Source organism: Podarcis erhardii (assembly GCF_964252035.2).
Source record: "Podarcis erhardii genome assembly, chromosome: 18".
Taxonomy (NCBI): Eukaryota; Metazoa; Chordata; class Lepidosauria; order Squamata; family Lacertidae; genus Podarcis; species Podarcis erhardii.
This window is the reverse complement of record NC_138516.1, coordinates 1,275,691-1,291,945: the sequence shown is the minus strand read 5'-3', so window position 1 is coordinate 1,291,945 and position 16,255 is coordinate 1,275,691. Positions and strand designations below refer to the sequence as shown.

The window sequence follows — 16,255 nt, the reverse complement described above, 5'->3', positions numbered from 1 at the left end:
CAGAGCATGCACCACTCTGGCAAGACAATGCACAGGCAGGGCGGGTCTCAGATGGAGCTGGTAGACAGCCGCACTGGAAACAGAATTGGCCTGTGCCTCCATGGACAGCTGTGAGTCCAAAATTACTCCCAGGCTACAAACTTGGTCCTTCTCTTGGGCTCAAGGGAGAAACACATTGCTGGTGGGATTTGACTGACAATCATTAACAGACATGCTTTACCACTAGCTGTTCAGTTTAATATTTTTATTTGCCTATATAACCTTACATTTTTAAGGTACAGGGAACCAGGCAGAGAGCCTTCTCAGTGGTGGCTCCCGCCCTGTGGAACACCCTCCCACCAGATGTCAAGGAGGTAAGCAACCTGATTTTTAAAAGACATCTGAAGGCAGCCCTGTATCAGGAAATTTTTTTAATGTTTGATGTTTTTATATATGCTGTAAGTTGCCCAGTGTGGCTGCTGCATATTACAGTCAGATGGGTGGGATATAAATTATTATTATTATTATTATTATTATTATTCCTTTTGCTTTCAAAGCACCTTCATAGCAGGGCATAAGTTCTTAATCCATCGCTTGCACTGCCTCATTCTCCGCCAAAGAGTCAATTGACACAATGTCCAACCAACTCCTTTCCCCAATGACATTTATTCTCTGTGAAATACTCACAATGCAAATGCAATGCAAATACTGGCAGAGCAGGGATTTGAAACGGTGTCCTTGGTGTCATCTGCACCATACATTTAAAGCACATTTAAAACATGCCGCTTCTCCGAAGGAATCTTGGGAACTATGGATTCCCACCCCACCCCCAACCCACAGAGCCGCAATCTCCAGAACCCTCAACAAACCAGAATTCTCTGGGGGAAGCCATGGGCTTTAAATTTGCACCAAAAGTGTCTTGGATGTGATCCTCACCCAAATCCAAACTAAATGCAACCTTCAGAAAACACAGAATGCGCTGAATTTATGCAAGAACTCACACAAAACAGCCAAGCGCATGCTTAAGTATTTATTAATATCTGAAAATCGAGATGGCACTCTATATTATTTGATTTCAAAGTGCTTTATTTGGTAGCTATGAAATAAGAGGTGAAGTGTCCTGATGATTCGTTGCTCTGAAGTTTGGAAGATTCCAGAAGGAAGGGTTGTGGAGCCTTAGCTGGTCACACGGGGTAACTGGCCACACGTGCCACGCCACACAGATTGACGCCTCTTCGCATCCGCATGTAGCCGTTCTCACCCCAGTAAGGTCCCCAGCTATGGAAGCAAGAGAGAGAAGAAGAGGGCCTCTCTAAAATGCTTCAACAGGAAATGACAGGAGAGTCTGGTGAATCAAAGTGGAGTCAGACTCTGGGTGCATGGATCTGTCAGTTTCAGTCCTCTTAGTTCCACATTTTTCCAGTCTTAAATCTAGTTTGCATTTTTTAAAAAAAAAAAATTACCCCAAAAACTCAGAAGCATGTTGTCCTGTGAATTTTCCTCAATAAACACATTTTTGCAGAGCAACGTCTCCTAATATAATGCATTTCTGTTATTTTCAGTAATATGCATTTTGATGTTCTACACTTCACCCATCTCTTGGAGGGAGAACAGCAGTGTAAAATCCGAATACAGGCAAATTTCAAAGGATGGGTGTGGTTTCTGTATTGTTTCAGAAAGTGCAAAATGGGTCAGTTTGCCTTCAAATGCAAACTGAATCCAATTTCTTGCACCATAACAGTTTAGGGTTATCCAGTGAATAAAATGTTGGTGGATTTGAGGTTGGGGGGTATAATTGGACCAAAGTGGATCTATGCAGATGGCATAGGTTATATTGGGTTATATTCAAGGACAGGTGACCCTTTAATTCATAATTAAAAGTCCATGGCATTTCAATGACCCATGTGTTACATTATGGGGGACCTATAAGGGGCACCTGAGGCTGAGGGCAGGTTTAGTCCCCACCACAGAAATATCACCAGTGCATCCTTTAATTTTGTTTCTTATTGCTGTTCAATATTATCTGTCCAAATGAGGACACTCAATCCCCAGCTTGTATTATCCAGACCTGAAGCCTGGCAACATATCAGTATATCACAATGTTTAGCTGTTGGAAGCCCAGGCCAGGTACGCTGAAGGTCAGAGGATGAGGCTGCAATCTCTGTCTCCTGGGCTCCCCACGTTACCTGTTCTTTATGATCCAATAAGGAATTCCATTCTGAACACCATAGCCAACTGCCAGCACGGCATGGTTCAGGTTGGTCCCGCAGGGGTAGTCAAAGATTCCTGGATAAAGCAGGAGTTGGGGAAGGGGGAGGGAGACAAGGTGAGAATGAAAGAGAAGATAGGGAGGACATTCCTGGGTTGTCTCTGGAAAAGGCAACTCACATTCTGGGCACTATCCAGCATTGGTCCCATTGAATGAAGGGACACAACCAACTTAAGCCTATTTATTTCCATTTGGTCTGCTCTGAATAGGACTTAGTTGCAGGTTGCTCCCTGAGCCACTGCCCTTCCACACTTCCTTCAAGGAAAAGCTGAGGGATTTGGCAGCAAATTTAGGATTCCCTCTCAAAGTAAATGAGCTGGCCTGCTCTCCAACGCCATCCTCTTAGGCACATTGCAGCAGCGGCTCAAGTGCTGCTGGGACACTGCCAAGCCCACCCAGGAGTGCCAGTCGCTCCCACCGAGAGCTCGCCAAGCTGAGAGGGAAACGCAGCGACCAGCAGGTGGCCTCCATTAGAAGCAGCCACCACAGGGGTGCAGCAAGCGAAGTCCGCCTGCTGCCTCCCACGCGACATCTGCAATGAGGTTAGTGGCTGCAGTCCTTGCCTTGCCCTGGACGCTGGCAACGCATGCTATGCCGCTGCGGGCATCTGTTTCACCACTGTGAGAACAGGATGCTGGACTTATATGGGCCTGATCCAGCAGGCTCTTCTTATAGTCTTATGCTCGATCATAAACCCCGCCTCCTCCACATTCCCTATATTGGGGACTGCTGTGCATTGAGCGTCACCCAGAGTCTGGGCTCATTCTTGCAAGAGTGTTGCAGCCCCTTACCTGAACCATAAAGGTTGAAGTAGGAAGCATCCACCGCAACAGCAACTGGCACATTGAAGGCCACAGCTTCTTCCAGGGCCCTCTCATCATCTTGAGGGAGATCGACCCACCCTCGGATCCTGACCGCTCGGTCTGAGCTTTGAAATTTACAGTTTCCATCCTGCAAAGTAATAGGAAATTTTCTTTCTCCAAACCTTTATTGGGCATTTATTGGGCATTATCCCATATAGACTATCTTAAAACATCCATATACTAAAAAATGGAAATATATACAAAGAAACAGCCATATAACATAACAACAACAACAACAACAACAACAACAACAACAACAACAACAACAGCAACAACAATAACCACCATTCTTTGGGATGTGGTAAAACCACCACCAGGCACTGCAGTGGCAAGCAATTGACAGGTGTGAGCCAAAATTTGCCACCTGCCTATCAATAAATGATTCTTTCTCTTCTTCCCATTGTCCAGAGGAATTCAAAGTCTTATGGATTAAATATTGAGGGAGGAAAGAAATATATATATTGATGAATAATTATAAGGGCAAAACCACACTGGAGCTGGTGTCTCTCACAGACAAAGGTGAGCAGTTCAGGGCTTGTTTTCTTCAGTCCAAACTTGCCAAAACTCCCTTCTGGCCCCTCTCAGGTGGGTGCCGTGACCATCATAAGAGAACAAGGGAGATGTCCATGGTGAGTTCCGGCTGCAAACACTTCCCATTTGGCCTCGGGTGGTAAAATGAAATGGGAGGCCCCTGTGCATATGCCCCATGGTTGCAAAATGGCATGTCATGTTCAAATGCTACCTGTCCTGTGTAGGGGTAGACGCGTTCTGAGTTCATCCCGTTGTTCTGCAGGACGTACTGGAAGGCCCGACTAGGCCACCCTCCATTGCAGCCATAGTTCCCCTGTGGCCAAGCACAGTCCACAAGGTTTTGTTCACTCAGCGTGATCAGCCTGCGAGTCTGAATGCAAAGGAGACTTTCCAGGGCTCCAACGGCAGCAAACGCCCAACATGAGCCACAGCTGCCCTGCGGAAGGGGAAAAACAGTTTGATTTGGTGTTCAGAGGTGGGTCAGCGTCTGCTCCACACTCTCTGCAGCAGACTCACCTCGGGCAATTTGCTCTTCCTCTATACTCCTGGGCCTTCGGCTAAGAAAGTGGGGAAACGAATGAAGCTGGGGCAGGAATCTGACAGATGTTGGGACTCCGCATTTAACTCAGGAGCTGAGCAGATTAGTGGGGTAAGAGAGTTGAAAAAATCACATCTGGCAACAACTGTGCCCCTTTGGTTTTGGATAATTTCACATCTGGCAACCAATGAGCCCTTTTGGTTTCAGATAGTACATGGGTGACCCCTGACCATTAGGTCCAGTTGTGATGACTCTGGGCTTACGGCGCTCATCTCGCTTTATTGGCCAAGGGAGCCGGCATACAGCTTCCAGGTCATGTGGCCAGCATGACTAAGCCACTTCTGGTGAACTAGAGCAGTGCACAGAAACGCCATTTACCTTCCCGCTGGAGCGGTATCTATTTATCTACTTGCACTTTGACGTGCTTTCGAACTGCTAGGTTGGCAGGAACAGGGACCGAGCAACAGGAGCTCACCCCTTCACGGGGATTCGAACCGCCGACCTTCTGATCGGCAAGTCCTAGGCTCTGTGGTTTAGACCACAGCGCCACCTGCGTCCCTAGTACATGGGTAGATGAGTCTAAAAAGCCCAGGATGCATATTTTCATGGCCCTCTAGTGACTATGGTGGTTCATTTATCGGAAGAAATTTATTTAGCGTTGATTTTGACCCAAATAAGTCTCCTTTGCAAGGGGGTTGGACTAGACCAGTGGCGGCGAACCTATGGCATGTGTGCCAGTGGGCACCCAGAGCCCTCTCTGATGGCGCCATAGCCCCAGCAGGGCCATTGCTGGGGGTGGGCAAAGGGACAGCCTCTCCCCCGCCACGCCAATGCGGGCAGGAAACTCTCCCTTGAGAGCACACCACCCGCAGCAGCATCGGAGAGAGCTGTGTGCCGGCCAACCAGTTCCCCCCACCCCATGCCGCAATTTAAAACAGACCGGGTGCTGGATAAGGAAGCATGGAGACAGTGGGTTGTGATGTCGTGGGTTTGGATCCGAAGCAGGTTTGGATTTTTATTTTTTATTTTGGCGGGGAGCGACAGCTCAGGTAGCCATCGAGTAACAGAAGGGTCTGTCTCTTACCCTTGAGGGCAAACAGGGGGCTCGCAAAAGCTAGCTTCTTTTGCGTCTTGACCTTGCTATGGACTTCGGTTGGTTGCCTTGGTTCAGATGGGGGGGGGAACCTTCTGACATCCCTACCCCCACCTGAGGGATTCTCATCATTGCAACACACCTTGAGTCCCTGGCCTGGTCATTCTGGCCTTCCCACGCAGCGTTCTTCTCACCTGATCTTTCACCGGGGTGACACAACCTGTGTTGCGCCAGTCCACGAATTCAGGGAGCGCCAGAGTGCCAGACTTTTCGTGCACGGTTGCGCCGCCCCCCTGCTGTCTGGGCAGGTCAGGGCGGAGCCCATTCAGCTTCTCCTTAAATTCTTCTTTTGTCTGGGGAGCAGAGGAGAGTCGTCCATGTCAATCTCGCCAGAAGTAGCTGTGCCCCCCTGGGAAGCCAGGCGTCGCAGGAGCAGGGAGGCCCCTTTCCAGTTTGCTTCAGGCGGTGAAATGGGCTGGGCTGCCCCAACCACTCAGGCTGCCTGTTGCAACTCCAGAGTCAACAACCAGTTTAGACTTCCTAAAAATAATTCGTGAATATTCACAGGGAACTGCAAAGGGGGTGCAGAGGTCTAAACAGGGACTATTATATGCAGCACAGAATCTCCTAGTTATGTGTTTTCATCTAGCTTAAGCCTAGACAGCCCTAAGTAGTATGTAACGTGTGCTTTATTTTTCTGTTTTGTGTTCTAGTTTTCAATTTGTCATAGCCTTTGGCTAGCATAACAATAAAGCTATTTATTTAAATAATAATAATAATAATATTCACTAGTGGAGTGTTACCCAAACCTGGAAACATACATGATTTTCATTGTAACTGCTGTTAATGTCTTATGCTATAAAATACAGATTTGGTTTAAGGGTGCTTTTCATGTTATTTGTCCCAGTCTCCAAAATACCTAGTTTTGGACCTCAGCGTAGGAGCTACAAGCAGACGACTGAGCAGAATTATAAGCTCGTCTATTGGGCTGAGAGAGGATTGACTAGCCGCAAAATCCATGATACAAGCCAGACTCCGAGTTTGCTTACCAAATCGCTGAACTGGTTCAACGCCATCTGAAAGGTGTGTTTCCCCTGGGCAGCTTCGCGGTTGTGCTCTTCGATGGTATGGAGATTGTCCTCCCAGACGGTTCTCCGGAAGTCTTCTGCATTCCTCTGCAGGGAAGCCTCTTGGTTAAGAATGAACGGACAGAGCCCAAGATCATTCTTGCCTCAAAAAATCAGAAGGCCTTGAGGCCAGAAGAGCTCAGCTCATACTCTCTGACATTTTCCCAATAAAAATAGGCACATCCTATTTTGTACCCTCCAACGTTTCTCTGATTAAAATAAGGACGTTCTAAAGAAAAGTGGGACATTCCAGGATCAAATCAGAAACCAGGATGGCTTCTGTAAATCCAGGACTGTCCCTGGAAAATAGGGACACTTGGAGGGTCTGCCAGTTGCAGGAAAATGGTTCCAGATCAGAATTTAGCTGCACCAGGATGCACCAATTTCTTACCAGTCGACGAGGAATGTGCGTCTTGGTGCATTGTTGCGCATGCAATTTTCTTGGAGTTAGAAGGCAGAGGGATTGTTTTCATGCCCTGCCTATGTTTTTGCTGCTATTGCTGGACAAAGGCTGAATCCTTTACACACTGCCCATGCTCAGAAGCACATGGTTCAAAGTGCAAGATTTTCTGAGACACAAGCATGGTGTTCATTCTAGACCCTACCTGCCCGCGGACTGTCTCGCCAGAGTGGTGCATGCTCTAGTTATCTCCCGCTTGGACTACTGCAATGCACTCTACGTGGGGCTACCTTTGAAGGTGACTCGGAAACTACAACTAATCCAGAATGCGGCAGCTAGACTGGTGACTGGGGGCAGCCGCCGAGACCACATAACACCGGTCTTGAAAGACCTACATTGGCTCCCAGTACGTTTCCGAGCACAATTCAAAGTGCTGGTGTTGACCTTTAAAGCCCTAAACGGCCTCGGCCCAGTATACCTGAAGGAGCGTCTCCACCCCCATCGTTCTGCCCGGACGCTGAGGTCCAGCGCCGAGGGCCTTCTGGCGGTTCCCTCATTACGAGAAGCAAAGCTACAGGGAACCAGGCAGAGGGCCTTCTCGGTAGTGGCACCCGCCTTGTGGAACGCCCTCCCATCAGATGTCAAAGCGATAAATAACTACCTGACATTCAGAAGACATCTTAAGGCAGCCCTGTTCAGGGATGTTTTTAATCTGTGATATTTTAGTGTATTTCTGGTTTTTATGGAAGCCGCCCAGAGTGGCTGGGGAAACCCAGCCAGATGGGCGGGGTACAAATAATAAATTATTATTATTATTATTATCTAGTTAAGTTGGAGCAAACTCACCTCACGGTATATTTTATTATGGGTCCTCTTCCAGTCACTCCAGGCTTCATCCAGAGCTGGGTCCCTGGCCAAGGTGAACGTCTTCAGCAAGACCAGGCCGGTCAATGCCACCAAAGAGATCAGATGCATATCTGCACAGGAGACAAGCTAAACCTCTAAGATAATTTCATGTATGTTTTCTCTCAAGCAAGTACCGTATTTTCTCTAAAAAAGTTTCAAAATGCACACATCTCCCCAAATATATACACCTGCTAAACACACACATTTAGTACATATTTTTCTGAAATACGTGTTAATTTCATTCCATTTTTGCATTAAGCTCTATGTGTGATGGTGGTGATGGGAGCAGAGATTGGATGGATGCTTTAGCTGAGATTCCTGCATTGCAAGGGGGTTGGACTAGATGACCCTTGGGTCCCTTCCAACACCAGTTGCTCTGTCTCAGTAATTTCACCGCTCTCAAAGGACCGCAAAATGTGTCTTCCTGGGCAACTGAAACCTAGTTGTGTTGGATCAAATGCAATTCTGCAGCCAAGTAATGTGTGCAATGCATACACCGGGATAAAGTCTGCATTAAAAATGTGTATACTGGAGAAAATAGCGAAATTGCTCTGCAAGAATGTGCACTAAAATGACAAATTTTCAAGAGGATTAAAAAAAATTGCAGTGATGCGGAGAACTGTATTCAAGACTAGGGAAATAAGGTAACTGAGAGGAACTGAAATTTTCAGGTTTGATTATCCTTAGTGACTCATGAAATTTGTTAGATGACGTTTAGGGAAATTTTTAATGTTTGATGTTTTATCATGTTTTTAACTTTCTTTTGGGAGCTGCCCAGAGTAGCTGGGGAAAATAAATAATAAATAATTATTATATTATTATTAAATGCTGTTTCTGAATATCAAACATTTGCTGAATGCAGGTAATATGCAGCATGAACATTCGCAGCAATGGTGCTTTGAAGGGCGGGAAATCATTTTAATTTAAATCTCTCTGAACATGCCCTGTCTACTCTTTATAAATAATCTCCAATCTGGCTTCCAACAAACCTTACCTTTCCCTCAAGTGGAAATATTCAGAGAACAGGATATTGGATGTCTGTCCACCCCGTCTGTCTGGGCAGAATAAGTTCCAGCCCCCTTTTTATAAAGAGTCTCCGTATCTAATTTCCTCTCCCACCTTAAGTTCCTAGAAACAATTTGTCAAAACTTAACTGAGCAATAGTGACATTTCATGGTCAAAGGAAGAGGTGTGGTACCTTCCTTCTGATCAATTTGGTGGGAAAAGCCGCACATGGGCACTCCGGATTCAGCTTTCAAAAACCTCACCTTATCACAAGTTTAGGGAACCTTGTTACAGTTTCAGAAACGTAATGTCCAAAGGAAGACAGGCACAGCTTTTTCCTGTACCCACTATTTGTATAACTTTTGTTTGGTTTCATACACACATAAAGTAATACATTCACACCCAACCACACCCCCCGCACTCACACTAATCATTGACCAGACCATAATTGAGTACAAAAATGACCTAGAGATGTAACGTTAGACTTTTTCGCCTCTTTTCATTTGACAAATGTTCTGTGACATTGGGGAGGTGGTAATTCTGTATTGATTTACTATGGATGTTTGTATGTGATGCCAATAAAAGGTTTGATGATGATGATCAGTACAAAAAAGATGGAGAGGTTTTGGAATATTTATAGAGTCTTTGGAAGGGGTGTTTGGGGTGCTGGGAGAGGCAGTACCTCTAGTGGGGGACTCATCCTGCTCCTTCTAGGACAGTTTGTCCACCTTTGGTCCCCACCCTGTGCTCAGCTCTCACCTGTGGAAGCTGTCAGCAGGCGAAAGTGGCCACAATCCTGGGAACAGCTTTAGCTGGTTGGCTAAACCAGGTGAGGGGAGCTGATGCGTCTCGAAGCCTTGGTGAGTTAGGGACATCCCTGCATGCGAAGACAGAGTGGATGAGGCCAAGAGGGGGTCCAATGGCCAAGCAGGTGGTTTCTACCTGTGCTGCAGGGGGAAGTGAGGGGCAGGTGGGGCTCATCCACCTGGGAAGGGAACCCCCTCTAGGAGAAGGACCCTAAACCTCCACTCCCAGCTTCAGGAGAAGAAAGGGCTCAGGAGGAAACCCTACACAAATCTGGAGTGGAGTCCCTAAGACGGCTGGGGTGGCACCTTGTACGCCTCCTTCCAGCAACTCCTGCTGCCAAGCAAGTGCCCAGCGTCTTGTTCTGCTTTCCTTTGGTCCCCATCCGCTAGGCCAAGAGGGGGGTCTTCATTGCTGTCATCTTCACTGCTGGATTCCTAGCGTGGCAGAGCTAGTGGATCACCACTGTTTATATGCTTGTGGACACTCTCAACAAACTAAACAAAGTTGTGCGATGGGATTTGTCCTTGCAGAAGTTTATTGCCATTTTCACTTTTTGAAACTCTTAAATAATGGTACAGTGGTACCTTGGGTTACATATGCTTCAGGTTACAGACTCCGCTAACCCAGAAATAGTACCTTGGGTTAAGAACTTTGCTTCAGGATGAGAACAGAAATTGTGCGGCGGCAGCGTGGTAGCAGCGGGAGGCCCCATTAGCTAAAGTGGGGCTTCAGGTTATGAACAGTGTAATGGTTCTAGGGGTTGCTCGTGCGTAAGCCGGAGCCAACACCTGGCTGGGTTGCCTGAGTGAACCTTTTCTGTCCGGACAGCCACTCGGCCGTGGCTGTCTCAATCGCTGGCAGAATCCGTCAGTGGGCGTTTCTTGAACTTCTTCCAGCAAAGAAGCTCCTTGACGCCTAGTCTCCGCCTACTCTCCCTGCGCGGAAGCCTTCAGCCCAAGGAGGGTGTGGGCAGCGGAGGACCCGCTTGTCTCCGGCGAGGAGTCATGGAGCCACCTCGCCGATTCCCCCATCTGCCCCCCTTCTCCACTGGTGCTACGCTGATTTCCTTCCCCAGAAGATGGGCTGCTTCTCTCCCTCCCGGGACGCTCTCTGGAATCCCTCTGGAGCCCTCCCTCTCCCTCTGGCTCCGATGGCAGTTCCCTGACAAACAGTTTCAGGTTAAGAACGGACCTCCGGAACGAATTAAGTAGTTAACCTGAGGTACCACTGTAGTTTTAAAGTTTTATCCCTTTTTCTAAACCGTTCCGAGATTTTTCCACAATCAGAGGGTGTGTGGGTTTCGTGAAATAATTAAATAAATCATCCTGGTTGCATTTCAGTGGTGCAACTTTATTTTATTTTGCTATATATATTTTTTATTGTTTCCATAAGCAGAACATTAACATAGCAACAAGGAAAGTACAGCAATGTGTCTGTCATGCAGGGCTGGATGGATGAGAGCCATCACTTCACTTCCACACCAAAAGAACCTTGGAGCTGTGCCATTTCGCCCAACACGTCCTTGGCTGCTTTTGTTAAAATACACTACAAATAGAAGCCACATATCAATAAAATTATCACACTGCATCACTTCCTTGGAAAGCTCACCGTGATGCTTCAGCTGCTCTGATAACATTAATTCCCACACTCTTAGCTAGGGAATAAATCCTGCTCAAAATTTCAAGTGACCAGCCACTTACGGTACATTTGAGCCATCATTAATAAAGGCCCAGCTATTTTTAAAACTTAGATACCCCATTGTATCATAGAGTTTTTATGCTAGCCCATTTAAATGCACCCCCCTCGTTTGTATGGTCAGGGAGATTCCCAAAAATCCCCTTCCAGAATAGACTTTGCTCTTGTGGTATGAACACACCAGATACAATATTACCACATAATTTCGGACTTCCTCTCTTCAGCACCCTTTGGAGAGACCTACAGGCGACTCCTTTGAAGCTTAAAGTATCTATTTACAAAGTATCTGTAATCTAATATTTTTGGAGGGATAATATTTCTGAAACTACTGAAATTGTTCAAGGATATTTTCAAAGTCAAATTTAAAACTATTTATTTTTACTTACTGGTGGCTATTGTTTTATGTATTTCATATGTCTGGATTACCAATGTTTTATCGATTTTTAATGCTTTTGTTGTCTAAATTGTGCCAATAAAGGCTGAATGAATTAATTAATAAAGGCATCACTAATTTGTTAAGGAAAACAAGCATGTAGACCTGTATCAATTGAGGGCAGGGCAAGAGTGATGTTTGGACTTATTAGCTGAGCAACCATATCTGGGATCTATGCAAAAAAACAAAAAACCCCCACAGAAATCTTGTGCAATTTAAACTGAACCCCATATCTTCTATATAATATTGCGAATTTGCAATCTAAATTAATTTTAAAAGAAAGTCTGATTGATAGATTGACTAACTGAATTGATAGATTCATTGATTCTTTTCCCTCATGAGATGGTCTCTGCTATTGAGATCAGATATTGGAACAATAATCTAGCATTTGGGGAGAAATATGCCTGCCAGGGGGGCAGCACCAGAGACCAAAATGGAAAGGTTTCCCACAAAACAGGTGATAAACTTGGCTTCATTAAAACTATCAGGCAACTTCCTAGCTAGGAAGGCCACTGTGAAGCTGGCGAGGGCCAGGAAACCCATGTAAGCCAAGACAGAGCAAAACATGGCGAGGGAGCCTTCCCTGCATTCCACTACCATCTCGCTGGGTAGAGAAGGGGGAGAAGGGACCAGCCGGGATGAGGGGAGAGGCCAGGACAAGGGGCTTGGGAACTGTCTCCTCCACAATCTCCTGGCTGTCATGTGACCAAGACACCTGAGAGCGGAAGCCGCCAGGCAGGCTGGGCAGTCCTGGGGCCGAGTCAAGTCCTCCAGGCCTGACGGCCAGCTGGGGAGGCACGCTGAGTCATGTGACTGGGCAGCCAGTTTCTCTCTCTGTAAGATTTCCGTCAGAGTCTGTCGCCTCAGTTCTGAGCAGTATGGAATCTCAGGCAGACAGTTTGGAAGCAAGTTGTTGAGGAAGAAGTTGATTTTTACCCAGTAAAGCTCTTCTTCTCTAAAACTCTGCATTGTTAATTTACGCTGCGCCTCACTGGCCCTGTTTCCTGGCTTGGTGGCCGTGAAGGCAAGAGCTACCAGGACAGTTTTGGCCAACACAGAAGGAACGGCAAGGGAGAAGATGGTTCCAAAAGCCGTTTGTGGGAGGCAACAGGTGAGGAAGAGGAAGGAGCAGAGGAAGCAGAGCAGGAGGGAGATGAGGTAGGCGAGGTCTCGGTTGTTGGCGTCTCGGTGTTTAATGAAGATCGCCAGCAGAGAGGTGTGAGGAGAAAGAGGGAGAAGGCAAGAGAAGCTCAAGCAAAGCCCAGATTATCTTCATAAGAAAGGAAGTTGACGTTCTTGGGGATCCTAGACTGGTTGGGGTGTTGATCGTCTGGGCACTTTGTGCAGTGAGTGGCTCCTGGAAGGAGCAAAACAACTGTTTAGAGATCTGTTCCTTTTAGGATCTGTTCCTTCATGGATATGCAACTCCCATTGCCCTCCCATTGTTGAAATCGGTTGGAGAAAGTCATCTGCTTTTAGGGTGGAGACAGAAGGACCCATTCTCCATATGCAGGTGGCATGTGAGAAATGGGCCTTGCCGAGGGGAATTCACGTAACGTTAACACAGGGTGAGCTTTGAGAGAGATGCATTTCAACAGCAGAGCTGTGTAGAAAATGTTCCAGTACACCGGGGTATTCACTTTCCATCTTCCCTGACAATGGGCCACGTTAGCGGAGGCATTTTTGGCATTATTTCCAGCTCTCCTACCCCACTGTTGATTCTCAAAACAACCTCATGAGGTAGCTCAGAAGAGAGAGAGAGATTGGCCCATAGTTGCCCAGTGAGGAGCTGCATGATGGAGTGGAGACTTGAACCAGGGTCTCCCATGCGCTTGGTGGCCCTCACTACATATGGCTCCCCCGCCAAGATCCCTGGGAGCTGTCCTTCATGGATATGCAACTCCCATTGCCCTCCCATTGTTGAAATCGGTTGGAGAAAGTCATCTGCTTTAAAGGAATAGTGGTGATGTGACCTTAATTGAACCAATTCCATACCAAATGCAACCTCCTGCTCTGAAGGCATGCAAGACTCAATCAAAATGGCCAAATTCTTTATTCTTTCTTAAAATTGAGGTGGTGCTCAGTTTCAGAATGCCATTCCTGCTCTGTTTGGGAGGCACGAGTGTGATGCAGAAGAGCAACATTCCCGATGAGCCATTGCTCTGAAGGTCAGAAGATTCCAGGAGGAAGGCGGAGGAGTCCTGGGCTGCTTACAGAGGCTAACTGGCCACACAGGTTGACTCCTCTTTGCATCCGGATGTAGCCCTTCTCGCCCCTGTAAGGTCCCCAACTGTGGAAGGAAGGGAGAGGATCTCTTTAAGATGTTGCTTCAAGGGGGGGGGGGTGGCAGGAGAGTGTGCTGCAGCTTTGTGTTCCTTGCCAGCATCTCCCAGTAGGACCAGGATACATCACCCGCCTGATAGCCCAACCTTTTCTGGCCCCACTGATTCCCACGTTACCTGTTCTTTATGATCCAGTACAGAGTTCCGTTCTCAGACCCGTAGCCAATGGCCAGCATGGCATGGTTCATTTCCACCCCGCACCCTGTACAGTCATACCTCGTGTTACATCCGCTTCATGTTACGTTCTATTAGGTTACGTCCCATGGCGACCCAGAAGTACCGGAAAGGGTTACTTCTGGGTTTCACCACTCGTGCATGCGCAGACGTGCAAAATGACATCACGCGCAGAAGCGGCGAATTGCAATGTGCCACTGCGGGTTGTGTTCTTTTCATGTTGCGAACGGACCTCCGGAACAGATCCCGTTCACAACCAGAGGTACCACTGTATAGCTAAAGATTCCTGCACAAAGGAGGGGTTGGGATTGGGGTCAAAGCAAGAACGCAAATTGCAGAAGAGTGGCAGCACCTTCCTGGTGCCTGCAGTTGGTACTTCTGGGAGGCTGGGGGAGAAGCTTGTCATCATTGCTCTCCTAGACATTTGTCTCCTCTGGAGTAAGGATATGGGAGCCAGCTGTGTGTCATGCAGCCCTCCCCCCTGAACTGTGATGGTGGTGATGATGAATAACATTTGTACACTGCCTTATACCCACAGGACTCAGGGTGGCTCACAGCAGAAAAATACATGATAAACAAACCACAAAGTTCATAATAAAAACAAAAACAAACCAATAACTGCCCCCCCCAATAATCAGCCCAAGACCTGGATGACAAGGAAGGTTTTTTCCTGGCACCTAAAATATATATAATGAAGGCGTCAGGCAAACCTCTCTGGGGAGAGCATTCTACAAATGGGGCGCCTGTTCTCGTGTTGCCACCCTCTGGACCTCACATGAAGAAGGGCCTCAGAAGACGATCTCACTTGCTCTGCATTTTGTATTTCCAGTGATCTTTGGACAGTAGTTTCTGGGAATGGTGCTGCTGCATTCAGGCTACCCATTTGGGCATCTGATTAGACCAATAATAATAATAATAATAATAATAATAATAATGCACCTTACTTGAGCTGTAAAACTGGAAATAAGAAGCATCCAAACAAACAGTCACTGGACCAACTGGACCCACAGCTTGTTCCATCATCATTGCTTGGAAGATTTACATAGCTATTGATCCTGACCGCTTGGTCAGACAATTTGAACACACAGCTCCCATCCTGCAAAGAAATGGTGACCAATATTTACATTTCCTATGTAAATATTTACATTTTCTATGCAAAGGCAGGAATAATTCTTTTTTTAAATGAAAGCCCCAAGACCTATTTATTTAACAAAATATTTTCTTTGGACAACAGCACAATGCCATACTCTCCGTTTCAACAACAACAACAACAACAAATTTATAATATGTTGGAAGTCACTCTGGGTATATATAAAAAGATAATAAAACATGTGGTCAGGGAAAATCCATGCCAAATTGCTGTCCTTTGAGATCTCGCCCACTGAATTGCTCAAACTGGATCTAAATGTGGCAAAAAGGTGTATAAATCAAAGGCTGGACGATACCGAGTTATACCAAAATTTCGTAGCTGGGGGTGGAGCCTGCTCGCCGTCAAATTTCGGCATAACCCCTATCTACTGCGCTCCGTCCTACTTAACAACGCTTATAGCTGCGTCTCACCGATATGCCTTCATTAGAGCTAGGTTCAATGTCTTTCCAACAAACGTGCTGAGACATAGATTCACTAAGGGCCAAGTCCCTTCAATGTGTGCTTGTGAAATGAAAACATCTGAATCTCTACATCATGTTATGTTTATCTGTCCTTTGTACAGTTCAGCCCGTGCTAGCATACTAAACTCCATAATCCAGCCTATGGCTGACAAACCAGTAGACATACAGCTTGCCTGGGTTCTTCAAGATGTGGATCCTTATATTACCCTACAGGTTGCTAAATTCCTAACAGCCGTCCTCTTGTACAAGAGACGGAATGGAATGTTAGCTGATTATTGATAGTTATAAGAATTTTCTATTACGACATCAGATATTGATTTTAGTGTAGTGCAATTTTTTTTAAATTTTAATCTTAATCTTAATCTTAAACTTTTCTTATGAATTGGCTAATATTTGTCCTTGTGAGTTGTGAACTGTGTTATACTACTTGTGGCTTGTACGAGTCCGCTGTTTTATTTGATTTGTTCTGTTGTGTCGTGTTT

The 16,255-nt window shown here is 46.4% G+C and overlaps 1 protein-coding gene across 1 annotated transcript; it reads right to left on the bottom strand.

The window, feature by feature from the left end:
- Positions 1 to 996: 996 nt before the first annotated feature.
- LOC309333080 (cathepsin S-like) lies at positions 997 to 9,460 on the bottom strand. Its single transcript, XM_081846535.1, has 7 exons — positions 7,647 to 9,460; positions 6,323 to 6,448; positions 5,468 to 5,626; positions 3,854 to 4,078; positions 3,040 to 3,199; positions 2,166 to 2,265; positions 997 to 1,257 (listed from the first exon to the last, which is right to left on the bottom strand). Exons 1-7 carry the CDS (start codon positions 7,773 to 7,775, stop codon positions 1,164 to 1,166), a joined length of 993 nt encoding a protein of 330 aa, XP_081702661.1. The 5' UTR covers positions 7,776 to 9,460; the 3' UTR covers positions 997 to 1,163.
- Positions 9,461 to 16,255: the final 6,795 nt, after the last annotated feature.

Coding starts and splice junctions, on each gene's coding strand:
- LOC309333080 (XM_081846535.1), bottom strand. CDS start 7,775: ATGCATCTGATCTCTTTGGTGGCATTGACCGGCCTGGTCTTGCTGAAG. Junction 5,627..6,322: donor TGAACCAGTTCAGCGATTTG/GTAAGCAAACTC, acceptor TCTGCTCCCCAG/ACAAAAGAAGAATTTAAGGA. Junction 1,258..2,165: donor TATTGGATCATAAAGAACAG/GTAACGTGGGGA, acceptor TTGCTTCCATAG/CTGGGGACCTTACTGGGGTG.